Raw genomic sequence first — 25455 nt, forward strand, 5'->3', positions numbered from 1 at the left:
GCATCTACTCTGTGCCTGTCTGGCCTGGGGCGGTGCAGTTGGTTGTGTTCTGGGAGTGCGGATGAGGCCTTCCATGACTGCCTCTCCCCTACCTTAGTTGATGATGGTGACGGCTATGAGACAGACCACCAGGATTACTGTGAGGTGTGCCAGCAAGGTGGGGAGATCATCCTGTGCGACACCTGCCCGAGGGCCTACCATCTCGTGTGCCTGGACCCAGAGCTGGAGAAGGCTCCCGAGGGCAAGTGGAGCTGCCCCCATTGTGTAAGCCTTGGCAGAGCCCCGGGCTGGGAGCGGGGCCACGCCTGGCTCCCCCACCCCTGTGCCCTCATTTGGGGGCAGAATGCGGGGAAATGCTGTGGGGGAGGGAGGGAGTCAGGCCCTGGTGGAGTGGGGACCCCGCCCAGGGTGCCTCCACCTGGCCTCCTCCCCCAGGAGAAGGAGGGGATCCAGTGGGAGCCAAAGGACGACGACGACGAAGAGGAGGAGGGCGGCTGCGAGGAGGAGGAGGATGATCACATGGAGTTCTGCCGCGTGTGCAAGGACGGGGGCGAGCTGCTCTGCTGCGATGCCTGCCCCTCCTCCTACCACCTGCATTGCCTCAACCCGCCACTGCCCGAGATCCCAAACGGTGAATGGCTCTGCCCGCGCTGTACTGTGAGTGTTCCGCCCGCCCCGCGCCGGACGCCCCGCCCCACCCCAGGAACAGGCCCCGCCCCCAGGGGAAGGCCTGCCCTCCTCAAAAGGCCCCGCCCCTGCCGGCTCCGGACCCGCCTCGGTAGCTGATCCCGCAAAGCTCCGCCCGCGCCGCTCGAGGCCACGCCCACTCTAGCTTCCCCAAATCCCGCTCCGTGTCTGACACCCCTAGAGACGGGAGGCATGAGTGTTAGGGAAAGGCAGGCAGGTCTGTGGTGATCATGCCAATACCACGACCACTGTTCAGTGACCACGTGCTCTGCAAGGGCTCCACATCCATCATAGTATCCTTTAACATTACTGAGTATTCTGGCACCACGCATTTTGTTGTTTCCTTTTCAGATGAGAAAACTGAGGCTCAGGGAAGCAGAATGACCTGCCTAAGGCCACACAAGGGCCAAACCGTCCCTCAGATTCAGGTCCCTGGAGCCACCCCAGACCTGGCTCCTGTTCCGAGGCTGGGGATAGGGAGAGGGTAGGAGGGTCCTAGGGCCAGAGCATCAGTTTCTGCAGGAAGAGAGGCACCCCCATCCCTCATCCCCCAATCACAGTAGACATCAGAAGGCCCCTTGCTCTGAGCTGTCTGCCCTGCGCCCCGCGGTGCCAGATCCCCCACCCCTCAGGTCCTGGGCTGTGCTGCCTTTAGCCCTGGGCCGTCCCGTGTGCATGTGGGCTTGTGCTGTGTGTGTGTGTGTGTGCGTGCATCCGCGCGCATACTTGTCTGTGTCTGTGTCGGGGTCAGGGAAGGACCCTTTTGAGGGGTGCAGCCTCCTGTGCTTTCCTAGGATTCATGGAAGGCCCTGGGATGGGAGGGAGGCAGGAGTGGAGTTCCTCTCAGCTTCTTCCCTGAGAAGTTGGGATGGGGTGGGAGGGTCCCCTCTTCCACTCCCCCCAGAGCCAGCGGAGGAGCCTTTCCTGCCTCCCGTGTCCTCCTCCTCCTCTGCCTCTTGGCCTTTGCTGTCACCAAGGCCAAAAGAAGGCTGGCTATGTGGTATACCTTGCACCTCTAGAATGCCTTCAGGTGTGATGTGGCACCACAAACCTGGTAGGTGGAGGAAGGGGTGGGCCATTTTACAGATGGGAAAGCAGGCTCAGTAGGCTTGGACAAGTTTCCGAGGACAGGTAGTAGCAGAGCTGGGACCTGCTGTCCCCAACAGAGCTGTCTCCCTGAATCAGTCACCCCTGACCCTGTCCAGCCAGGCTCAGCACCGCCTCCTTGGAGGGCCAAGGCTGCTCCCACCCATCTCAGGGCCCAGGTGGTGGGGTTTGTGGCGGTTGCATTTCTCGCCTTTGCCAGCCAGCAGCTCATTGTCACCGTAGCATCGGTCAGGGCCCGTGCAGTGTGTCTGTGGGCTGCCAGAAATGGGGCCTCATTGTCCCAGCCTAGATGCACAGTGCTTGGGTGCAGCCCTGCCCCAGGTGAGGGATGGCGGATTGGAGGCTGCCATGTCCCTGAGCTCCAGCACGGGGCTCATGCTCCCTGGGTGCTTGGGGGTCACACAATGATGTGACCTCTTTTCAGGGTACAATGGGAAGACCTAAGGTAGGGGAAGTCCAGAACTTCATATTCTGCTCCCTGCTCTGCTGTCCCTTGCCGAGTGGGCCTCAGTTTCCCCCTCTGTCGTGTGCATATGGCAGTCTTACCTACCCTGGCTCAGATATTCTGGGTGCCGATGAGTTTACCACTGAGTGAAAGGGCCACGTGGTCTCCCAGACCCCCATTGCCCGTCTCCTGTGTGCATGACCCATGCGGCTCCTGAGGACGGGGTGGATGTCATGGCGTCACGGTGGTGCTGTTCTGACTTGGGGACAGTGGCACTGATGGGAGGGAGCCTGCGTGGCAGCCTGCTGTCATGGGAGCCTCAGGGTGGGGCCCTGCAGCTGAGCCCCACCTTGGGGACCCTTCTCTGTCCACAGTGTCCCCCACTGAAGGGCAAAGTCCAGAGGATTCTACACTGGAGGTGGACGGAGCCCCCTGCCCCCTTCATGGTGGGGCTGCCTGGGCCTGACGTGGAGCCCAGCCTCCCTCCACCCAAGCCCCTGGAGGGCATCCCTGAGAGAGAGTTCTTTGTCAAGTGGGCAGGGCTGTCCTACTGGCACTGCTCCTGGGTGAAGGAGCTACAGGTGAGTGCCCAGCAGGGTGGCTGTGCCAAGGCTCAGGACCTGGTGAGCCCTGGACCCTCCCAGGCTGGCGGGAAGGGGCTGAAGCACCTCTGACTGAGGGGTGCTGTTGGGAGTTGGGGTGGTGCTGGCCTGGGGCTAGGGGAGCTGGGTAGGGAGACGCAGAGGGCCATGGCTCATCCCCCTTCTGTGGCTCGTGCCCGTCTGTGAGCAGCTGGAGCTGTACCACACGGTGATGTATCGCAACTACCAAAGAAAGAATGACATGGATGAGCCGCCCCCCTTTGACTACGGCTCTGGGGATGAGGATGGCAAGAGCGAGAAGAGGAAGAACAAGGACCCCCTCTATGCCAAGATGGAGGAGCGCTTCTACCGCTATGGCATCAAGCCAGAGTGGATGATGATTCACCGAATCCTGAACCATAGGTGTGTGCCTGCAGCTGGCTACCCTCCCTGCCCATCACTGGGGCTGGGCCGCATCAGCTACTTTGCTCTGTAAAATGGTGCAGGGCAGGGCACCAGGGCCCTTGCCTTGGGGCTGCTGTGCAGGACCACATGTGGGCACAGCAGGGGCACAAGGAAGGGGCCTAGGGCTCCCAGTGCTGGAGATCTGCCTGATCTGCTGGAGGGGCCGTCCCATGCATGCCTGCACACTCATGCACACGTGTTCACACCCTTGGGGGTTCGGGACCCTCGTGCTGGGTTAGTGCTTGATACCAGCAGGAGGGGTCTGAGGATGCGGGAGGCCCGAGGTGTGGGGGTATGTCCGCATTTCCCCCACGTTTGTGATAGTAGCTGGCTGTACTGAGCACTGCCTACCCTGGGAGAGACGCGTCTTTCTTTTACCTCTGTTTTACTGATGTGAGAATAGGCACAGCAAGGTTAAGTCACTTGCCAGAATCACACAGCCACGGAGTGGAGCTGGGATTTGAACCCCATGCTTTCTGACTGCAGGACCTACTTTCTTAGCCACTGTTGCACCCCCCAGTGCCCCAGCAGCAGCTCTTCCTGGAGCAGTCTGGCAATTCCCTGGGATGCCTTAGCAATCAGAGGTTGCAGGAGGCTGGGACAAAGAGCCGGAGGCAGGAGGCCCGTGGGCTTTGGTTTTGATTTGGTGGGTGATGGGAACTCCTGCCGATTCTTGAGTTTAGGGGCTTGAGAACTGGTGGTGGCTGACAGATGGGCCTTGGGGTGGGGCCCAGAGTACCTGCTGTGTGGTGGCAGCTTGGAGCTTATGCTCCCCAACCTGGCTACCCTGTGGCCTCTGCCTTTGAGGGGCTTAGGATCGGTGGCCTCTGCCACTCAGTGCTTCTGGCTTCAGGCAGCTGTTGGGTAGAGCAGAGGTTAAGAGCCTGAAATGTTCAGATTTCAGTCCTGGCTCCCAACTGCTGGGCGTTGAGGCCCTTGTAGGGAACAGACTGCTGCACAGGTGACCGGAGCTTGCCAGAGGCTGGCTGTGGGCGGTCTTCAGAAGGAGGGGCGCGGAACTTGAAAAAGCTGCCTCTTCAACTATGGGACACCCACGTTTTTCCTCTCCAGACCTTCCTGAGAATGACCTTCAAGGGTCAGTTTCTGTGGGAACCTAATTCCCGGCAATGAATTGGCCTATGGTTTTCTACCTTTACTAAATTGCATGCTAAAAATATACATGGTAGTTTTTCTCTCTGCTCCAAAGTGGGACAGGTGAAGCTCCCCTGGATTTATTCCCCCAGTCTGCAAAACAATCAATTATGTATTGGAAAACAAACAAACATCAGTTTCTGTGGTAACTGGGGATTGGTCTTTCTCTTTATGGCCCCCAGGCCCGCAGCAGCCGCTGCCCACCGCGTCTGTGTGCCTCCTCGCGCTGCTGTGTGGGGTAGCCATGCCCCGGCCCGGCCCGGCCCGGCCCTGCAGCACTCCTCTGGCCTGGTTGCCTTATCCTGGGCAGGTGGGAGGACCTGAGGACCCTCCCAGTGGCCAGAATCAAGCTGTGTGCTGCTGGGCTTGGCCACTGGGTCCTTGTGTCCCCGGAAGAGACCGCCTCACATGCAGGAATTGTCCTTATCTACTTTGCAGAGACGGCTCCTAACCCTACATGGCCACTGCACAAGTCCTTCCCGTATTTTAAGTTAGAAAACTGAGTCCATTGGCAGGAAAGAGAACTTTCCAACTTAGAAATCCAGAACTCCTGTGAAAATCCAGATCCCGTGACAAATGGGATTCATGCCTGCCACAGAGGCGCACAGGATGCGGGAGGCTGGCTGGTTGCTCCTCTGTCAGCTGGCCTCCGTGTCCCTCTCTGGCTCTGCCCCGTCCCCCTCTCATTCGCTGTGTGGCCCCGGGCAAGCCGCTGCACCTCCCTGGAGCTTCTGCCCTCGTCCCCTCCTCCTGGCTGGGCCCAGCATCCGAGGCGACCCTGGGTGTGAGTGGCTCAGCATCCTGGGAGGTTCATCAAACCCGTGCTGTGGCGCCCTGAGCGACCCACATCTGTTCACTGTGTTGCAGCTTTGACAAAAAGGGGGATGTGCACTACCTGATCAAGTGGAAAGACCTACCCTATGACCAGTGCACCTGGGAGATCGATGACATCGACATCCCCTACTACGACAACCTTAAGCAGGCCTACTGGGGCCACAGGTGGGCCGCAGGGATCCGGCTGCTGGGCACAGGCTGCCGGGGTCTGCTCCTGGGCTGAGCCTTGCTCACCTGCATCCTATGTCTTTTCCTAGGGAGCTGATGCTTGGGGAAGACACCAGGCTGCCCAAGAGGCTGCTCAAGAAGGGCAAGAAGCTGAGGGACGACAAGCAGGAGAAGCCGCCGGACACGCCCATTGTGGACGTGAGTTGTAGGGGGGCAGCAGTGGGTGGGGCTGCCAGGGCCTGCCCACCCCAGACTTGAATGTGCAGGGGCTGTGTGTTCTCAAAGGGACGTTTCCTTGGGCCCTCATGGCTTGTGCAGACAGTGTCATGCCCACGAGGGCTAGGACAGCTGCAAGGCCCCTCATAGCATTGCAGCTGACACGCTACTTACACACCACTCTCACCTGGGAGGAGACCCAACTCACTCAGCAGAGCTCTCTGGGTGTCCACTGGCGCCTGGCCCTGGGTTGGCTCTGAGGAGACGAGGGCCAATGAGCCCTGGGCATCTGTTTCAGAAGATGCACTGTCTTCTAGGGGCCCTTGGTGGGTATCCACAGAACACAGAGGGCCTGGCCTGGGACTATCAGGCGCCTGTCAGATGCCGAGGAAAGGCAGATGAGCCTGGTCCATTGGGAGGACTGCATGGGGCCAGTGACCTTGAGCAGGATCAAGAGGCAAATGGGCTGGGCATGGTGGCTCATGCCTGTAATCCTAGCACCATGGGAGGCTGGGGTGGGAGGGCCGCTTGAACCCAGAAGTTTGAGGCAACATAGTGAGATCCCACCTCTACATAAAATTTAAAAATTAGCCAGGCATGGTGCTGTGCCTGTGGTCCCAGCTACTAGGGAGGCTGAGGTAGGAGAATCCCTTGAGTCCAGGAAATTGAGGCTGCAGTGAGCCATGATCGTGCCACTGCACTCCAGCCTGGGCAACAGAGACTCAGTCTCAAAAAAAAAAAAAAAAAAAAAGCAAATGTCAAATGCTTGGATCAAGTGGAGGAGCCAGTTATTGGGGGCATTGAGAGTGCCCCAGATAGATGTTCGTTTTGTTGTTCATCCAAAAAATAGTAAGTGACTACATGTCCCAGGCCCTGGATGGTGCTCAAGAGGAGGCAGTGAGCAGGACCAAGGTGGTGATGACAACCTGGGCTCAAAGTCAGAGAATTCAGCAGTTGGGAAATTTCCCTGATAGGGGAAGTACGGGGCTGCCATGGGAGGACACTGTGGGAGCACTTCAGCCAGGCTGGGAGTCAGGGATGGCTTCCTAGAGGAAGAGGTATTCCATCCAAGAACCGGAGAAGAGTTACGGAGACAGGAGAGGGAAGAGTGTTCCAGGCAGAAGGAATTGCATGTGCAAAGGTCTGTAGTGTGGACTCTGGTGGCCCAGGATCTGGGGCGTGTCTGAACCGCTGCCTCCCCTGCAGCCCACGGTCAAGTTCGACAAGCAGCCGTGGTACATCGACTCCACAGGCGGCACGCTGCACCCGTACCAGCTGGAGGGCCTCAACTGGCTGCGCTTCTCCTGGGCGCAGGGCACTGACACCATCCTGGCCGATGAGATGGGTCTGGGCAAGACGGTGCAGACCATCGTGTTCCTCTACTCCCTCTACAAGGAGGTGGGCAGGCGGGGCAGGTGGCCAGGAGGGGTGGCCGGTCCTGGCCGAGGGCAGCTGGTCTCACGGCATTGTCCCCTTTCTTCAGGGCCACTCCAAGGGGCCCTACCTGGTTAGTGCGCCCCTCTCCACCATCATCAACTGGGAACGCGAGTTTGAGATGTGGGCACCCGACTTCTATGTGGTCACCTACACGGGGGACAAGGAGAGCCGCTCGGTGATCCGGGAGAACGAGTTTTCCTTTGAGGACAATGCCATTCGGAGTGGGAAGAAGGTGTTCCGTATGAAGGTGAGGGCTCGCCATCCTTGGAAGGACGGTAGGAAGACCCTGGGTCTGGTTCAGGGACCACAGGTGCCCTGTCCTCCTTCGGGGTCCCTCAGCCTGGGAGGGCTACCGAGGCTGGCAGACTCCGAAGGACTTGTCCTAGAGGCTGAGTTACCGCCATGTCAGTTTTCTGGGGCTCCTGTTAACGAAGTGTCACAGACGGGGTGGCTTCAAACAGCAGAGATGTATTCAGTCACAGTTCTGGAGGCTGGAGGTTGGAAATCAAGGGGAGGGCAGGGCGGCGTGCCTCTGAAGGCTCTAGGGGAGAATCCTCCCTTCCTCCTTCCAGCCTCCTGGTGGCGGCAGGAGTTCACTGGCCTGCAGCCGTCAAGTCAGTTTCTGCCTCTGTTAGCACATGGGGTTTTCCCCTTTGTGTCTGTTTCTCATCCTATAAAGACATCATTCATACTGGATTTAGGGCCCACCCTAATCTAGTATGATCTCATCTTAGCTACTTATTTTATTTATTTATTTTTTTGAGACACTGTATCACCCAGGCTGGAGTGCAGTGGGGTGATCTCGACTCACTGCAACCTCCCCTTCCTGGGTTGAAGTGGTTCTCCCACCTTAGCCCCATGAGTAGTAGCTGGGACTCCAGGAGTGCGCCATCACGGTCGGCTAATTTTGTATTTTTTGGTGGAGACGGGTTTCACCATGTTGGCCAGGCTAGTCTTGAGCTCCTGAGCTCAAGTGATCTGCCCTTCTCGGCCTCCCAGAGTGCTGGGATTACAGGAGTGAGCCACTGTGCCTGGCCCCAGCTAATTATTATTATTATTATTATGAGACGGAGTCTCATTCTGCCGCTCAGGCTGGAGTGCAGTATGGCACGATCTCAGCTCGCTGCAACCTCTGCCTCCGAGTTCAAGCAATTCCCATGCCTCAGCCTCCAGAGTAGCTTGGATTGCAGGCATATGCCACAATGCCTAGCGAATTTTTTGTATTTTAGTAGAGACGGGGTTTCACCATGTTGCCCAGGCTGGTCTCGAACTCCTAAGCTCAGGCAATCTGCCTGCCTTGGCCTCCCAAATTGTTAAGATTACAAGTGCGAGCCACCATGCTCAGCCTATTATTATTATTATTATTATTTTGAGACAGGGTCTCACTCTGTCACCCAGGCTAGAGTGCCGTGATGTGATCATAGCTCACTGCAGCCTTGACCTCCAGGATCTGGGACTACAGGGACACACCACCACACCCAGCTAACTTTTACATTTTTTGTAGAGATGGGGTCTCCCTTATGTTGCTCAGGCTGGTCTGGTACTCCTGGGCTCAAGCGATCCTCCTGCCTCAGCCTCGCAAAGCATGGAGATTATAGGCATTGAGCCACCATGCCCAGACAACTAATTATGTCTGCAAAGACCCTATTTCCAAAAGAGCTTCTGGGTGGACATGAACGCTGGGGGGGACACTATTCAATGCAGTGCACCAGCTGTGTGACTTCGGGCAAGTCACATGGCCTCTCTGGGCCTCAGTGTTTTCTCAGCAAAATGGAGTTAACAGACACACACCCCACAGAGTCAAGTGAGTTAATAATCACGAGGTCTCATGGTGCCGTGAACCCTACGAGGTCTTGTTAAAGCACAGTCTCTGACCCAGCAGTGCTGGGGTGGGGCCCGAGTCTCTGCATTTCATTTTTTCTTTTCTTTTTTTTTTTTGAGACGGAGTTTCACTCTCGTTGCCCAGGCTGGAGTGCAATGGCACAATCTTGGCTCACCACAACCTCCGCCTCCCAGGTTCAAGCAATTCTCCTGCCTCAGCCTCCCTGGTAGCTGGGATTATAGGCATGTGCCACCATGCCCAGCTAATTTTGTATTTTTAGTAGAGACGGGGTTTCTCCATGTTGGTCAGGCTGGTCTCGAACTCCCGACCTCAGGTGATCCACTCGCCTCGGCCTCCCAAAGTGCTGGGATTATAGGCGTGAGCCACCACGCCCGGCCTTTTTTTTTTTTTTTTTTTTTTGAGACCGAGTCTCGCTGTGTCGCCCAGGCTGGAGTGCAGTGGCGCGATCTCGGCTCACTGCAAGCTCCGTCTCCCGGGTTCACGCCATTCTCCCGCCTCAGCCTCCGAGTAGCTGGGACTACAGGCGCCCGCCACCACACCCGGCTAGTTTTTTGTATTTTTAGTAGAGACGGGGTTTCACCATGTTAGCCAGGATGGTCTCGATCTCCTGACCTTGTGATCCACCTGCCTCGGCCTCCCAAAGTGCTGGGATTACAGGCTTGAGCCACCGTGCCGGGCCTGCATTTCTTTTTCTTTTTTTTTTTTTTGAGATGGAGTCTCACTCCGTCACCAGGCTGGAGTGCAGTGGTGCGATCTCGGCTCACTGCAACCTCTGCCTCCCAGGTTCAAGCGATTCACCTGCCTCAGCCTCCCGAGTAGCTGGGACTACAGGTGTATCCCACCACACTCAGCCGCTTTTTGTATTTTTAGTAGAGACCGGGTTTCACATGTTGGCCAGGATGGTCTTGATCTCTTGACCTCATGATCTGCCTGCCTCAGCCTCCCAAAGTGCTGGGATTACAGGTGTGAGCTACCACGCCCGGCCCAGCCTCTGCATCTGTAAACACTCTCCACATTGAGGAGCGAGGACTTGCAGCCATTGGCCCCTAGAAAATGTCAGTGCTACAGCCTTGTTGGCTGGCGGATCCTCCCACATGCCCTCCGAGTCCCTTATGTCGGCCTCCTCCACTGTCTGCTGGCAGCTGTGGCTCTTAGAGATGCTCATAAACTGTTGAATGAGTGAATGAATCAATGATCCCACAGGTGACTTTGTAGATGGATTAGCCCCTGGTCATTAGACACAAAAAGAACCTCCCCTGAGCCATGCTGGGACCCTGCTGTGTGCCAGGCACTTTGCTGATTTGGCTCTTTGATTATATTTACTGTTTAATTATTTTATTGTTAAAAGTTGTGGTAAAATACACATAATGTAAAACTTACCATCCTAACCATTTTTAAGAGTACAGTTCAGCTGGGCATGGTGGTGTGCACCTGTGGTCCTAGCTACTTGGGAGGCTGAGGCAGGAGGATTGCCTGAGCCCAGGAGTTCGAGGCTGGAGTGCGCCATGATTGTGTCTGTGAACAGCTGTTGCACTCTTTCGTGGACAACATAGTGAGACTCTGTCTCTTAAAAAAAACCAAAAAACAAAAAACAGCCAGGCACGGTGGCTCACGCCTGTGATCCCAGCACTTTGGGAGGCCAAGGCGGATGGATCACCTGTTTGGTCAGGAGTTTGAGACTAGCCTGGCCAACACGGTGAAACCCCATCTCTACTAAAAATACAAAAATTAGCCAGGCATGCTGGTGCACACCTGTAATCCCAGCTACTCAGGAGGCTGAGGCAGGAGAATTGCTTGAACCTGGGAGGCAGAGGTTGCAGTGAGCCGAGGTCGCGCCATTGCACTCCATCCTGGGCGACAAGAGCTAAATTCTATCTCAACAACAGCAACAACCAACCAAAAAAAAAAAAAAAAAAAAACCAGTTCAATAGTGTTAAGTACATTCACATTGTTATGCAACCAATCTCCAGCACTCTTTTCATCTTGTAGGAAGGAAACTGTGTCCCCATTAAACATGAACATCCCCACCACCTCCAGCCTCCGGCAGCCACCAGTTTACTGTCTGTCTGCACGAGGTTCACTACTCTGGGTACTCCATATAAGTAGAATTGGGAAGCATCTGTCGTTTTGCGACTGGCTCATTTCACTGAGCAGAATGTTCTTGAGGTTCATGCATGTTGTAGCACGGGTCAGAATTTCCTTCCAAGGCTGGAGAACATCCCATCACGTGGATAGACCACGTTTTGTTGATCTGTTCATCTGGTGATGGGCACTTGAGTTGCTTCTGGCTTTTAGTGATCGTCTAGGAATATGAGTGTGCAAATACCCCTTTGGGTCCCCGCTGTCACTTCTTTTGGGTATACCCCCAGAAGTGGAACTGCCGGATCATATGGTAATTCTATTTTTGATTTTTTGAGGAACAGACTTAGCTCTTTGAGTTCTCATAGCATTCTTCACCTAGATAGGCGAGGAGACCGAGGCTAAAAGATTGTGTGTAAACCCAGGTGCCATGTGTGGGCAAAGCCTGTGCTGCACAGCATCCTTGGCCCTCTCTGCTCTATCACAGGCATGTGGGCTGCTGGGAGAGGCAGGTTTGGTGCAGGACAGGACAGGCCTGCTTCACTGGGTGGGGGGGGAGCCCAATGCAAAATGAAAATGCAGGGCTCGCAGGCAAACAGCTTTTTGCTTTCTTCTGTGGTCTCTCTGTCAACATGCCAAGGTATTTTACATTTGTTTTCTTTTTTTCTTTTTTTTCTTTTGGAGACAGAGTCTCACTCTGTCACCCAGGCTAGAGTGCAGTGGTGTGATCTCGACTCACTGCAACCTCTGCCTCCTGGGTTCAAGTGATTCTCCTGCCTAAATTTGCATTTTAAAGTCGTGTTCCTTCAGGTGTGGGGATCCTCACCAGGAGAGTGCAGACCCTCACAGGCACCAGGCTCTGTCCTGGAACTTGGTGCATAAACCGTGTGCCTGGCTTCCCCTCCCCACCAGCACCCAGGCCCAGGCCCCCACCAGGGGGAGTAGGGGGACAGCGGTCACCAGGCAGGGGCAGGGGAGCAGGGGAATGAGAACCTGTCCCAGGGAGGCTCCACGTCTCCAGCATACACTCCACTGTCCCCTGGGATATTTGTTACAAAACACAAATTCAACAATAATTTGAAATTAATAATTTCAAATCAGCAACCTCAGGGCATTAAACCCCAAGTGCAGGGTCCGTTTCTCTGTTCATGTCTTGGCTCTGCCATTTATTAGCCACAGGGACTTGGGAGAGTGCTCCAGCCTGAGGCCCCGTAAGCTTTAAATGGGGATAAAAGGCCAGGTGCGGTGACTCATGCCTGTATTCCCAGTACATTGGGAGACTGAGGCAGGAGAATTGCTTGAGGCCAGGAGTTTGAAACCAGCCTGGTTAACATAGTGAGATCTCCTCTCTCCAAAAAACAAAAATAACCCTGGGGGCAGTGGGGGATAAAGGACACAGTTGAGCTCATGTTTTGTTCGGATGAGGTGAGAGTGGACAGGAAGAGTAATAAGCCCGGAGCCAGGGCTGGTTGAGGTGGCTCATGCCTGTAATCCCAACGCTTTGGGAGGTCGAGGCGGGCAGTTCACTTGAGTTCAGAAGTTTGAGACCAGCTTCGGCAACATGGTGAAACCCTGTCTCTACAAAAATGCAAAAATTAGCTGGGTGTGGTAATGCGTGCCTGTGGTCCCAGCTACCTGGGAGGCTGAGGTGGGAGGATTGCTGGAGCCACCTCACCTGGGAGGTGGAGGTTGCAGTGAGCTGTGATCGTGCCACTGCACTCCAGGCTGGGGGATGAGAGTAAGACCCTGTCTCACTGGTGTTGTTACGAGTGGAGGCCGTTTCTTCTTGTTCACACCACCCTCAGGGCTGTGCTCTGGGCCTCAGTTGATGCCCCTCTGCTTGGTGGCCAGCATCTGCCCCTCTGGTGCTAGGCTGGCCGGCCCAGAGCTCCCTGGAGCCTTTGTGTGTTCCTGTGCTCACCTCCTTGGCTCTTTGTCTCCTGGGACTGTGATCCGCTCTGCTCCCAGCTGTCTCCTCCCCAATGCCCCTCTTTTCTCCAGAAAGAAGTGCAGATCAAATTCCATGTGCTGCTCACCTCCTATGAGCTCATCACCATCGACCAGGCCATCCTGGGCTCCATTGAGTGGGCCTGCCTGGTGGTAGATGAGGCCCACCGCCTCAAGAACAACCAGTCCAAGGTAGGTGGCGCCGGCCGCCAGACCCCAGAGCTGCCCAGGGCGAGGGGCCGCCCAGAGCCCCCTGATGGGCCCCCCTCTCCTCCCCTCAGTTTTTTAGGGTCTTAAACAGCTACAAGATTGATTACAAGCTGCTGCTGACGGGGACTCCCCTGCAGAACAACCTGGAGGAGCTGTTCCATCTCCTCAACTTCCTCACTCCAGAGAGGTTCAAGTGAGTCACCTGGATCCGGCCAGGGAGGTGGTGGTGGGGCTGGGGTGGCCCCAGTGAAGACAGATCAGTAGCCCATCCTGGCTGTGAGACCTGCTCAGCCGTTCCTTCCTCATCAGTAAAAAGGGAGTGTTAGCGACGTCCCCGCTTTGACCTCCCGCAGAAGCAGGGTGTTGGGGTGGGTGGCGTGGGTACACGGGAGTGTTTGGTAAATATCAACCGCTGCTAATTCCACGACTTCCTTAGCTCTGCCCTAGACCACCCAAGGCTCCTCCTGGACTACTGTCACTGCCTGCACTCCCCTGGCAGGTTCCTTTCCCTCTGCTGAGACCCCAGTGACTCACATGGGCAACCGTGGTGGAGGCAGAGGCAAGCTCCCAGGTGGCCGGAACCCACTGCCCCAGCCTCCTCATCTTCACCTACCTCCACTTGCCTGCTCAGAATGGGGCGTTCAGGGTGCAGAGTGTCGATTGTGGAATCAGGAGATGTAGTTTTTTTTTTTTTTTTTAAGAAACAGTCTCACTCTTGTCGCCCAGGCCAGAGTGCAGTGGCTTGATTTCAGTTCACTGCAACCTCCACCTCCTGGGTTCAAGCTATTCTCCTGACTCAGCCTCCCGAGTAGCTAGGATTACAGGCATGTGTCACCATGCCCAACTAATTTTTGTGTATTTTTAGTAGAGATGGGGTTTCACCATATTGGCCAGGCTGGTCTTGAACTCCCGACCTCAGGTGATCCGCCCATCTCGGCCTCCCAAAGTGTTGGGATTACAGGCGTGAGCCACCAGGAGATGTAGATTTGAGGGCAGGTTTTGGCAAAGCTGGACTGTATCAACTTGGGCACTCATCAGACTCAGTTTCCTCATCTATTATCTGGGTAATAGAGAGTTCCTGTCCTGGACGGTTTTGAGGATGGAAAGGTGTCCAGTGTGGCTGAGGAAAAGAGGGCTGTGATGTGTAGAGGTGACAAGGCTTAGAAATTGAGATGATACCTGGGGCAATGCCAGGGCTCCCTGGTTCACCAGCCAGCCAGCCTACATGGGCTGGGCGCTCTGCACCCTGCCTCCCCTGCCCCGGTCCTCTGCTCCTGGCTGTTATCCTAGCTTTTTGTTGCAGCAACCTGGAGGGCTTCCTGGAGGAGTTTGCTGACATCTCCAAGGAAGACCAGATCAAGAAGCTACATGACCTGCTGGGGCCGCACATGCTCAGGCGGCTCAAGGCTGATGTGTTCAAGAACATGCCAGCCAAGACCGAGCTCATCGTCCGGGTGGAGCTGAGTCAGATGCAGAAGTGAGTGGTGGGCTGAGCCCGGAGCAGCCTGTGCACGCCCTTTCCCCTGGGCTGCTCTCCTGGGTCGCTTCCCAGGTGGGTGGAGGGCTCTTCAGTCTCACTGAGGCCTGGGCTCGTGCTTTGCATACACTTTCTTCGTGGGGCCTCTTCTCAGGTTTTAGTGACCAGCATTTGGGCCACCTGAGTGCTAGCAGTGTCCCCCAGTCACTTACAGGGGGACTCCAGGCTGGTGGCTTCACCTCTTGGGGGTCCCTTGGGTCTCTCTGTAAATGGGTGCTTGGCCACCAGCTTCCAGCCCCACTGCAGAGCGGAGAGAGCCCTCTCGGAGGTGGGTCTGACCCAGCCTGCCTTTCCTCGTGCCCTGCTGCAGGAAGTACTACAAGTTCATCCTCACGCGGAACTTTGAGGCGCTGAACTCCAAGGGGGGCGGGAACCAAGTATCGCTGCTCAATATCATGATGGACCTGAAGAAGTGCTGCAACCACCCCTACCTCTTCCCTGTGGCTGCTGTGGTAGGTTTCCCTGGCCATCATGGCAGCTTCTCTATGGCTGCCGTGGTAGGTGCCTGTGGCCGCCATAGTGGGTGCCTGTGGCTGCTGTGGTAGGTTCCCCTGGCCATTGTGGCGATGCTGTCATGGTAGGTTTCCCTGGCCATCATGGAAGGTTGCCTGTGGCCACTCTGGTAGGTGCTGGGGAACTTAACGTGGAACCCGCTGCTGTGGTAGGGCTGGCACAGCTGTGAGCCCTGCCTGGGAACAGGGGGCCTGGAGCCAGGGCCATGGGACCCACGGTCTGCCCCGCACTGTGGAGCCTGGCTCGGGTGTGGGCCTTATGTTCAGCAGGCAGACAGGCCATCACCCCATTGCTCGGCACTTGCCTGTTCCCTGCGGCCCCTTTGGTGCAGTCAGAGAGGGGAGCCCGCCAACGCCCCACCTCCTGCTGTGTCTGCAGGAGGCCCCTGTCTTGCCCAATGGCTCCTACGATGGAAGCTCCCTGGTGAAGTCTTCAGGGAAGCTCATGCTGCTGCAGAAGATGCTGAAGAAACTGCGGGACGAGGGGCACCGTGTGCTCATCTTCTCCCAGGTGCGCTGCCCCTGCCCAGCCCCGCCGCAGCTCCACACCCCACAGAGAGCATCCTGCCCTGATGCTTGGGGGCACAAACTTGCTGGCACCCTTCAGGACCCAGTGCCGTTCCCATGGGGGTCACGTGACTGTGTGTCAGGGGTCACGCTCCCGTGCTCTGGCATGATGCAGCTGAGGAGCTCAGAGCACAGTTGCCATGAAGAGCAGCATCTACCCGCACCTGCCCTTCTGGTCTGCATGTCCAGGCTGGTAGACAGCCCCCTCGTCCCCTGCAGCTTGGTTTCTCATTAAGGTGGGGCCTTGGGGTACGGTTGGGAGGAACTTCTCTCTCCAATAGGCCCTGAGGGGCTACTGGCACCTGGCTTGTTGGCTTGGAGGCAGGGCTGCCGGCTCAGGTGTGTTCATTTCTTTCTGCATCCCTTTGTTTGCGTCTGTCATAGTCAGGCTCTGTGCTGGCACATGGGTGCAGGGACCAGTGATCTAGTCCCTGTCCTCAAGCTGCTCAGTCTACTGTGGGAGACGGCTCAAGGGACAGGTACCTGACCCTGTGGTCAGCTCTGTGTTGGAGGCCACAGTGATGATCCTACAGGGTCATGGGGCTAAAAATGCTCCTCTTCTGGGCTGACTGAGCCAGGCCCCTTGCTCAAACCCAGAGTCTGGGCTATGGCTCCTTGTGCACAAACATCAACTGGAAGCAGCGTCCGCCGCCTGCAGCCCCAGGTCACCCTGCTGGGCTGCTTCAGCGCGAAGAATACTGGAAAGCAGGGCAAGTTTGAGACCAGCGGCCGAGCCGAGGAGTGGCTAGAGTGGAGATGGATCCACACCCCCCAGTACCTCGGTACGAACACGAGACGCAAGTCTGGTCAGAGGCCTTGAGATACCCAATAATGGGAACCACACAGCTTCCAGAAATGTGCACGCGGGGCAAGCGGCAGAGACGGGACCCTCCTGCCCAAAATGAGCCTATGAACCCCAATTCCACACCCATACAAAAGTGAATGCTGAGACATCCCCCAAAGCAATAAATAGAATCCAAGTAAGAAAATAGGGGCTGGGGCCGGGCACGGTGGCTCAAGCCTGTAATCCCAGCACTTTGGGAGGCCGAGACGGGCGGATCACGAGGTCAGGAGATCGAGACCATCCTGGCTGACACGGTGAAACCCCGTCTCTACTAAAAATACAAAAAAAAAAAAAATTAGCCGGGCGAGGTGGCAGGCACCTGTAGTCCCAGCTACACGGGAGGCTGAGGCAGGAGAATGGCGTGAATCCGGGAGGCGGAGCTTGCATTGAGCAGAGATCCGACCACTGCACTCCAGCCTGGGTGACAGAGCGAGACTCTGTCTCAAAAAAAAAAAAAAAAGAAAATAGGGGCTGAGTGCAGTGGCTCACCCTGTAATCCCAGCGACTTGGGAGGTTGAGGCAGGAGGATTGCTTGAGCCCAGGAGTTGAAGGTTGCAGTGAGCTATGATCTTGTCACTTCAGTCCAGTCTGAGGGACAGAGCAAGACCCTGTCTCTTGAGAGAGAGAGAGAGAGAGAGAGAGAGAGAGAATAGGATAGCCTGAAAAGACTTTATGTAGACGTGTTTAGTATCCTCAAAAATGATGAAGTAATTGACACCCTAAAATAAAGAAGAAATTAAGCAAAAGCAGGAAGAGCTGAAATAGGAACAACTGGATAGAAACATGCATGAAATTGAGATAAAACATTTCAACAGACTGGACAGACTGTGAACACTGTTGAAGAGAACTTATTGATGAATTGGAACCTGGTGCTGAGGCATTTCCCCAGAATGCAGTGTACAGAGACAAAGATAAAACAGAGAGAACATGGAAGACACCTTGAGATGCTCCAACAATCATCCAATTGGAGTTGCAGAAAAAAGAGAAAAAATGGTGAAGAAGCTGGATTTGTTGAGAGTTTGCAGACCTGGAGAGAGATGTGAGGTCTCAGATCTGGAGTGCATTCTGGAGTACCAAGCAAGATAAATAGAAATAAATGAACCCTTAGACACTTTAGAACCCCTAGGTACTTTAGACCTAGTACCTACGAAATAAGGGCAACCAGATCGTTGTCCGTCGTCTTAACAACAACAGGTGGCAGGGACCGTGGCAAAATCTCCAGTGCACTGAGGGAAAATGTGTGCTGATAGTTTTATATCCGCTAAACTCTCTCTCTCTCGAGAATAAGGGGAATTACACGGGGTCATGGGAGCTTAGAAGGGACTGCCTTTCTTTTCTCATGGGGAGGAGTGAAATCAGGGAAGACATCACAGAGGTGATGTTTGTGTTCCCTAGTCAGGAGGGGGGTGGGTATTCCAGAAAGAGAGTCAGGTAGTTTGGAATGGCTGGGGGCTGTGAAGGAGCACTAGTCCAGCAGAGCCTCGAATACAGGGTGAGAAGATGGAACTTCATTCTGTGTGGTGGGAGCAGGGGAGGCTCGTGTCAGAGCCCTGATTTAGGCAAGTGGCTGCGGGGCTGGGCAGGAGGATGGATTAGCTCCGCGGATTTAGGCAAGTGGCTGCGGGGCTGGGCAGGAGGATGGATTAGCTCCGCGGGGTGAAGTTGGAAGCTTCGTTCTTCCCCAGAGTCCTGCGTTGGGCCTGCCTGGGACCCAGCTGAGTCCCCACCTAGCAGGCGGCTCTCTCCCTCCCCTGGCTGTGGCAGGGTCCCTGCCCATGGCCCATGGGGCCCCTTGCTCCTTGGCAGTTCCTCACGTGCCCGTCTCACCTGCAGATGACCAAGATGCTGGACCTCCTGGAGGACTTCCTGGAGTACGAAGGCTACAAGTATGAGAGGATTGATGGTGGCATCACCGGGGGCCTCCGACAGGAGGCGATCGACAGATTCAACGGTAACCCCATCCCGCCCAAGGGTTCTGATTGAGACCCCTTTTTGGCCTCTTCTCCCAGGCCTGCTTCTTAGCCAGGCCACCCAGCCAATGGTGTGTAAGCAGAGCCACGAACAGCTGAAGACAGCAGGCCAGTCCCAGGCCTCGGCAGCTTCCCCTGAGCTTCCAGTGTTAAAAGGATTCCTCCCATGGAATCGGAGTTCTGAGGGGCCCAGCAGATAACACCTGCTGGGAATGGAGTTAGACAATGAGAAAGGCAGACGGGGGCCTCTAATATTGACACCAGGTAAGGCCCAGTTACAAGTGGTGTTGGACAGAGCCTGCCGTATGGCAAATGGTGGCAGGAGATACAGAGATGCATGTGCTACCTGGGGCCACTTCCAGAGGCAGGAGAGAGTGAAACGGCCGGGCCACACACGATCAGGTTCTTCCCCCAGAGTCACCCATGCTCGGTGTTCCCTGGCTGGGAAGGAGAGACGAGGGCAGAGGCGAGGAGGGTCTTGCCAGTGGAGCTTCTCCTGTAGCAAAGGAAACTTCTAGAGTGGGAAGCAGTCAGCTGCACGCTTCAGTAGCTAGTTTGCAGCAAATAGTAACAAGCTTTGTTTCCCTGGGGCATCAGCCCTTAGAAAGGGGCTGGGCCATGCTCTCCAAACGCCCGAAGCAGTGATTCCTTTTGCACACTCGTGCCAGAGAGCCAGGAGGAATAGCAAGTTCAGAGTTTCCGGGTCTAGACGTGGCCCAGCCACATGTGGAAGCAGGAGTGGCTGAAGCCCTGGGTGTGCCGGGGGCCTGTTTGCAGCTCCAGTGGGGGCTGTGGTCAGTCCCAGGTCACTGCAGGGCCCCGAGAGGCTGAGAACCTGCCATCCTGTGACAGGGTTGCCCAGTGGGGTGGGACCCCAGGCCCCGGAGCTGTGCCCCTGAGTTTTCCCGGGCTGCCCTGGCAGCATCGGTGGGCTAAGGGAAGCCAGGGGTGGGAAGCTCGGGGGACATGGAGGACTGAGCTCTCTGGGCTCTGCTTGTACTTTGCTGGCGGCTTGCACTTTGTTTTTTGCTCATCTGGGCTTTGAAAATTGACCTCCTCGTTCCAGTGACCTCCCACTGGGCCAGGGCTCAGAGCACGCTGGGGGCTAAGTGGGCTTGGGCAGGCCTCCCCTCTGGCTCCCCTGAGTGCAGCTGTGGCCACCTGTCTCTGATGGAGTCTCCGGCTTTGTCCTTCTCTGCCAGGGACCTGTTGCTGCAGTTCCTTCCCTCTGTTCTCCCCACCTCCTTTCTGCCACGCCCGTCTCCCCGCCCAAGGTACACCCCCACAAACACCCCCATCTGCTGGCCTCTCTTTTTCAGCCCCCGGGGCCCAGCAATTCTGCTTCCTCCTTTCAACCCGGGCAGGCGGCCTGGGCATCAACCTGGCCACAGCCGACACTGTCATCATCTACGACTCGGACTGGAACCCGCACAATGACATCCAGGTCTGTGCCGCTGCCACCCGTCACCCTCCCAGGGGGCCTCTCATCCCGGGCCTCAGGCAGGTTCTGTCCTTCATGCCCTCCTGGCCATGGCCCCCTCACCTACCCTGCTGCTGTGGGCCTCCGTCCCCTATGGAGTCTCGGCCCCAAGACGGGCCCTGGGAGTGAGTGGAAGCTCATCCCTCCAGCTCCGTCCTTGTCCAGAGGAGGAAGCAGGCTTGGAGAGGGCAGGGAGAAGGCAGGGGAAGTGTCCCGGGGCACACAGCAGTTCGTCGGGGCCTCTGATCTGGTCTTTCCCATGCTCAGGACCAAGGAGGGAGGCAGGAAGAGGGAGCCCTGGGACCCAGAGGGGCACCCATTTTGGAGGGGGCGGGGAGCAGAGAGTGGGGCCTGTGGGAGGTGAGTAGGGGAGGATGAGATAGTGCAGGGGGCAGATGGGGCTGATAAGGAAGGATGGAAGGGCTGCGGGGGGAGGGGCTATGGGAATAGAGCCACCCTCGTGTCCCTGGCCACCCCTCTCGGGCACTGGGACACACACATCGAACGCTTACAAATGTAGGGGAACACATACAAATTGATGTCTCTCATTCACGAGTGTGTGCGCCCATGCACACAGATACACACGGCCACACCCAGGTCACCTCATGCAGGGCCGCACAGAGGCACTTCCTTGTATGATATTGGGCAGATTCAGCTCCTTGCTGCCCTCAGAAGGTGGCTGCGCGCCTCCAGCACATGGTCTTGTGGTCCCATTAGTGGTTCGCTCACAGGGAAATGCAGCCTCCTCCTACCTCCCCATGGCCCCCATGAAGCTCTGTGTAGCTTCAGTTACACTCAGCACACTGGCCGTGTCATCCCTCCCACACTCTTGCACACCTGCAGTCCTGCCTGCTTCCACTGGCTGGGAGTTTTTCCACTCCAAACCCAGCCTGGCACCCAGGCTCGTGGGAGGCTCCGCAGTCAGGGAGGGAGCCCAGCTGCAGGGGTGCACGCACCACATGCCTTTGCCTACACAGTCATGCACCCCATTCCATGCTCTTGAGCTCATTGGTGTGAACCCTTCCATTGCCTGGAGCCCTGGGTGAGCCACGGGTGCTGAGGTGCAGGTCTCCCCAGGCCTTCAGCCGCGCCCACCGCATCGGCCAGAACAAGAAGGTGATGATCTACCGCTTCGTGACTCGGGCCTCAGTGGAGGAGCGCATTACGCAGGTGGCCAAGCGCAAGATGATGCTCACCCACCTGGTGGTGCGACCTGGTCTCGGCTCCAAGTCGGGGTCCATGACCAAGCAGGAGCTGGATGACATTCTCAAGTTCGGCACAGAGGAGCTCTTCAAAGACGACGTGGAGGGTGGGCCTCTGTTCCGAGGGAGCATGGCGGGGCCTGGGGTGGTCCCACTGAGACACCCATCCAGGGCTTGCTGGGGTCCCTGCCCGCTCCAACACACAGCCTCTCTCCTGCACCCCCAACCTGTGTCTGCTGGCCAGGACAGCCCAGGGTGGTGTCTGCCCGTCAACCCTGCAGCCGTCTGTGCTCCTGCACCAGTGCTCTCCTCCTCTGTCTGACAGGCATGATGTCTCAGGGCCAGAGGCCGGTCACACCCATCCCTGATGTCCAGTCCTCCAAAGGGGGGAACTTGGCTGCCAGTGCAAAGAAGAAGCATGGTAGCACCCCACCAGGTAGGGGTCAACCCAGCCTAGTCTCAGCTCCTCCTGCGGCCAGGTGGCTGTTCCTGCAGAGGAGGGGTTCCTCGACCCACCCTCATTTGAGTGTCCTGGGACTGCCGGGTGGACGGGGAGCGGAGCTGTGACAGCGCGGTTTCCTCTGTCTGGTCACCACGCCTCTCAGCTGCAGCCCCTGGTGGGGATGGGAAGGGCCATTGTTCGGAGTCTGTTCCCGGGTCCCCGGGGCTGGATCAGGGCAGTCTTTGTCCCCACACTGCACTTGCCTGCTCCCCAGGTGACAACAAGGACGTGGAGGACAGCAGTGTGATCCACTATGACGATGCAGCCATCTCCAAGCTGCTGGACCGGAACCAGGACGCTACAGACGACACGGAGCTACAGAACATGAACGAGTACCTGAGCTCCTTCAAGGTGGCGCAGTACGTGGTGCGCGAGGAGGACGGCGTGGTAAGGTCCCAGCCTGCCCTCCTTCCGCAGCCCCGCCCTCCACTGTGCCCACGCCTTCCACTGTGACCCCACCCTCCTGCCACAGCCAGCCCCCCAAGCTGTGACCCCGCCCTCCAGCCTCAGCCCCCTCCTCCAGCCGCAGCCCCGCCCTCCCTGCTATGACCCCGCACTCCAGCCTCAGCGCCCCCTCCAGCCGCAGCCCTGCCCTCCCTGCTGTGACCCCACACTCCAGCGTGTGCTCCGCTCTCCAGCCACATGCTCAGCCGTCCCCGCAGGGGCCCTGTCGCCCCACCCGTGGGCTCAGGACTAGGCATAGCAGTGAGGGAAGGGACGGAGGCAGTGTTGAGGGCAGTACAACTACATGGACTGGCCACTGCCCTTGCACACATCAGCCGCCTGCTCCGTGGCATCATCCCGGGTCCAGTCCAGCTTCCCCACTCTGAAGTGCAAGCTGATCTGCCACCCCGTTGCACAGAGCCCTGTGCCCAGAGTCTGGTTTCAGTCCCTACCCGGCTGCACCCTCCCAGCCCTTCCTCAGGGCCTGCATCTCAGCCCTGCACCTGGACTGCCAACATTCCAGAACGCCCTACACTTTTCTTTTTTTTTTTTCCTGAAATGGAGTCTCGCTCTGTCGCCCAGGCTGGAGTGCAGTGGCACAATATCGGCTCACTGCAACCAACGCCTCCCAGGTTTAAGTGATTCTCGTGCCTCAGCCTCACAAGTAGCTGGAATTACTGGTGTGCACCACCACAACCGTCTAATTTTTGTGTTTTTAGTAGAGACAGGACTTCGCCATGTTGGCCAGGCTGGTGTCGAACTCCTGACCTCAGGTGATCCACCTGCCTCGGCCTCCCAAAGTTCTGGGATTACAGGAATGAGCCACCATGCCTGGTCTGCCCCACGCTTTTCTCCCTTCTCTACTAGGCAAAGCCCATCTGTCCCCAAGGGGCTCCTTGTGGGTCTGTCCTGGGGGCCTTTCCTTTTCCTCCTCTGCTCCCCAGCCCTCTGCAGACCCAGTGAGCCCATGACCTTTCCCTTTGAAACCAGCAGCCTCCTGAGGGCAGGCACGGGAGCTTATTCAACTCAGTACCCCTGTCCTTGGCCCGAGGCCAGGAAATACTTGCTTTGTGAATGGATGAATGAATAAATGATTGACTGGATAGGGGCAGGGAGAGGAAGGTCAGCTAGGGCTGGGGTGATCAGAGAAGGCTTCCTGGAGTAGGCAGGCCATCCCATTAATCCTTGAGCCCCAAGCGGGCAAAGGGCAGGTCAGGTGGAGGCAGCCTGAGGCTTCCGGGAGGGCAGAGATGGCCGCTCCTATGGAGCCTGTGGTGCTGGCTTCCCCAGGAGGAGGTGGAGCGGGAAATCATCAAGCAGGAGGAGAATGTGGACCCCGACTACTGGGAGAAGCTGCTGCGGCACCACTACGAGCAGCAGCAGGAGGACCTGGCCCGCAACCTGGGCAAGGGCAAGCGCATCCGCAAGCAGGTCAACTACAACGACGCCTCCCAGGAGGACCAGGGTGCGTGCCCGGACGGAGGGACTGGTGCCCCTCGCCCAGAGGTGGAGGGTAGGGCAGGATTCTGTCAGGGCATCCCTGTGCAGAACCCCCGGGAGGTGCGGGCCGGGAGAGCTGGGCGAGTGTGGCAGGAGGGATGGTGCCCCATACCCAGAGGCGGAGGGCGGGGCAGGATTCTGTCGGGGCATCCCTGTGCAGGACACCCCTGGAGGTGTGGGCCAGGAACGCTGGGCGGCGCTGGTTGGAGCTGGGAGGCAGCTTTTTGGAGGAAAGGGGACTGGGGGCAGGTGCAGAGGTGTTGGGTGTTTGGGGGAACAAGGTGTGGCATCAGTTCAGTGACTTCACCGCTGCCCGTGACGTGGCCTTGGGCAAGCCCCATGTCCACAGAACAGTGCAGTACGTGTAACGTGTGGGTACACATAACCCTTAGTGTATCATGTGGTGGTGCTGGGATTATTAAATGAACCCACAGGAAGTAGGTGGGCCATTGTCATTGTCACTGCTGTCTTACGGAGCTGGGGTGCAGTGGCTCGGCATGGCCCTGGGCATGCTTGAACTTGAGGGTGGGCTTTGCTTGTACAGCTCACTCCATGCCCCTCTGTCTGGCCCTCTGCAGAGTGGCAGGACGAGCTCTCCGATAACCAGTCAGAATATTCCATTGGCTCCGAGGATGAGGACGAGGACTTTGAAGAGAGGCCAGAAGGGCAGAGTGAGTCTCAGTGTTAGTGGTCTGGGCTACTGCTGAGGGCACGTCAGGGGAGCTGATGGCAGCAGGGGCGGGGCTGGTCTGGGGTGCTGCTGTCCTTGGGGGTCAGAAGAGGGGGGTCAGGAATCTCTGGGCTCCCACCTGAGGAGCTGTGGCGGGCTGCTCCCCAGGTGGACGACGACAATCCCGGAGGCAGCTGAAGAGTGACAGGGACAAACCCCTGCCCCCGCTTCTCGCCCGAGTTGGTGGCAACATTGAGGTGGGGCCTGTCTGTTCCTGCACCTCTTTCTGCCCCCGCTTCCTGCTGCCCCTGGGGTATGGAGGAGGGCTGGGACACTGCCCAGGGTCTCATGCCAGGTAGAGGTGGGGCTGGGACAGAACTTGGTCTGGTCTTCGCCGTCAGGGTCCTGCCCCAGGTGGAGGCCCTGCCTTCTCTGTGCCCCCTTCCTGCCTTCTCTGTGCCCCCTTCCTGCCTTCTCTGTGCCCCCTTCCTGCCTTCTCTGTGCCCCCTTCCTGCCTTCTCTTCCTCCCATGCTTTTCTTCCCCCATCCCAGAATCCTCCGCCCCCACCCTGTCTCTGTCCTGGGCTCATACTCCCGCTCTCCACCCGCCCAGGTGCTGGGCTTCAACGCCCGACAGCGGAAGGCCTTCCTGAACGCCATCATGCGTTGGGGCATGCCCCCGCAGGACGCCTTCAACTCCCACTGGCTGGTGCGGGACCTTCGAGGGAAGAGCGAGAAGGAGTTTAGGTAAAGGGGCTAGGTGGTGGCCCAGGGTGTGGCCACCTGTCCCTGAGTAGGGCAGGGTCCTGCGGGGGAGCCCTACGGAGGGCAGCATTTGCTCCCACCAGGATGAGGCCGTCTGGAAAGTTCACTGCCATTTGGTCTTTGGGTGGCTGGAGTCCTGGTGCCGGGCAGGGCTGATTTGCAGAAACTACTGACCAGTTGGTTTGGACCAGTGGTTGTTATAGCAGCGAGGAAGATCCCGGTCACCCAGGGCCAGGGCTGTCCTAGGAGTTCCCCTTGCCAGGGAGGCCCTCTCTGTCCTTTCCCGGGCCT

General features: G+C 57.4%; 1 protein-coding gene across 3 annotated transcripts in view; it reads left to right on the forward strand.

Annotated features, from left to right (window-relative positions):
* CHD5 (chromodomain helicase DNA binding protein 5) overlaps positions 1 to 25455 on the forward strand; it is an 81159-nt gene that overhangs the window by 32601 nt on the left and 23103 nt on the right. For 2 of the 3 annotated variants that reach the window (XM_045387953.2, XM_045387962.2), the window contains exons 8-29: positions 98 to 264; positions 436 to 657; positions 2614 to 2820; positions 3032 to 3243; positions 5305 to 5436; positions 5529 to 5637; positions 6862 to 7053; positions 7139 to 7339; positions 13016 to 13153; positions 13243 to 13364; positions 14475 to 14648; positions 15019 to 15160; positions 15600 to 15731; positions 18465 to 18582; positions 19921 to 20045; positions 21159 to 21390; positions 21609 to 21719; positions 22000 to 22172; positions 23520 to 23694; positions 24308 to 24400; positions 24568 to 24656; positions 25013 to 25146. In XM_045387953.2, coding sequence (XP_045243888.1) covers positions 98 to 264; positions 436 to 657; positions 2614 to 2820; positions 3032 to 3243; positions 5305 to 5436; positions 5529 to 5637; positions 6862 to 7053; positions 7139 to 7339; positions 13016 to 13153; positions 13243 to 13364; positions 14475 to 14648; positions 15019 to 15160; positions 15600 to 15731; positions 18465 to 18582; positions 19921 to 20045; positions 21159 to 21390; positions 21609 to 21719; positions 22000 to 22172; positions 23520 to 23694; positions 24308 to 24400; positions 24568 to 24656; positions 25013 to 25146 — 3400 coding nt within the window. The remainder of the gene's footprint in view (positions 1 to 97; positions 265 to 435; positions 658 to 2613; positions 2821 to 3031; positions 3244 to 5304; positions 5437 to 5528; positions 5638 to 6861; positions 7054 to 7138; positions 7340 to 13015; positions 13154 to 13242; positions 13365 to 14474; positions 14649 to 15018; positions 15161 to 15599; positions 15732 to 18464; positions 18583 to 19920; positions 20046 to 21158; positions 21391 to 21608; positions 21720 to 21999; positions 22173 to 23519; positions 23695 to 24307; positions 24401 to 24567; positions 24657 to 25012; positions 25147 to 25455) is intronic. The other variant, XM_065530599.2, reaches the window with a different exon arrangement.

Source organism: Macaca fascicularis, chromosome 1 (genome assembly GCF_037993035.2).
Source record: "Macaca fascicularis isolate 582-1 chromosome 1, T2T-MFA8v1.1".
Lineage (NCBI taxonomy): Eukaryota > Metazoa > Chordata > Mammalia > Primates > Cercopithecidae > Macaca > Macaca fascicularis.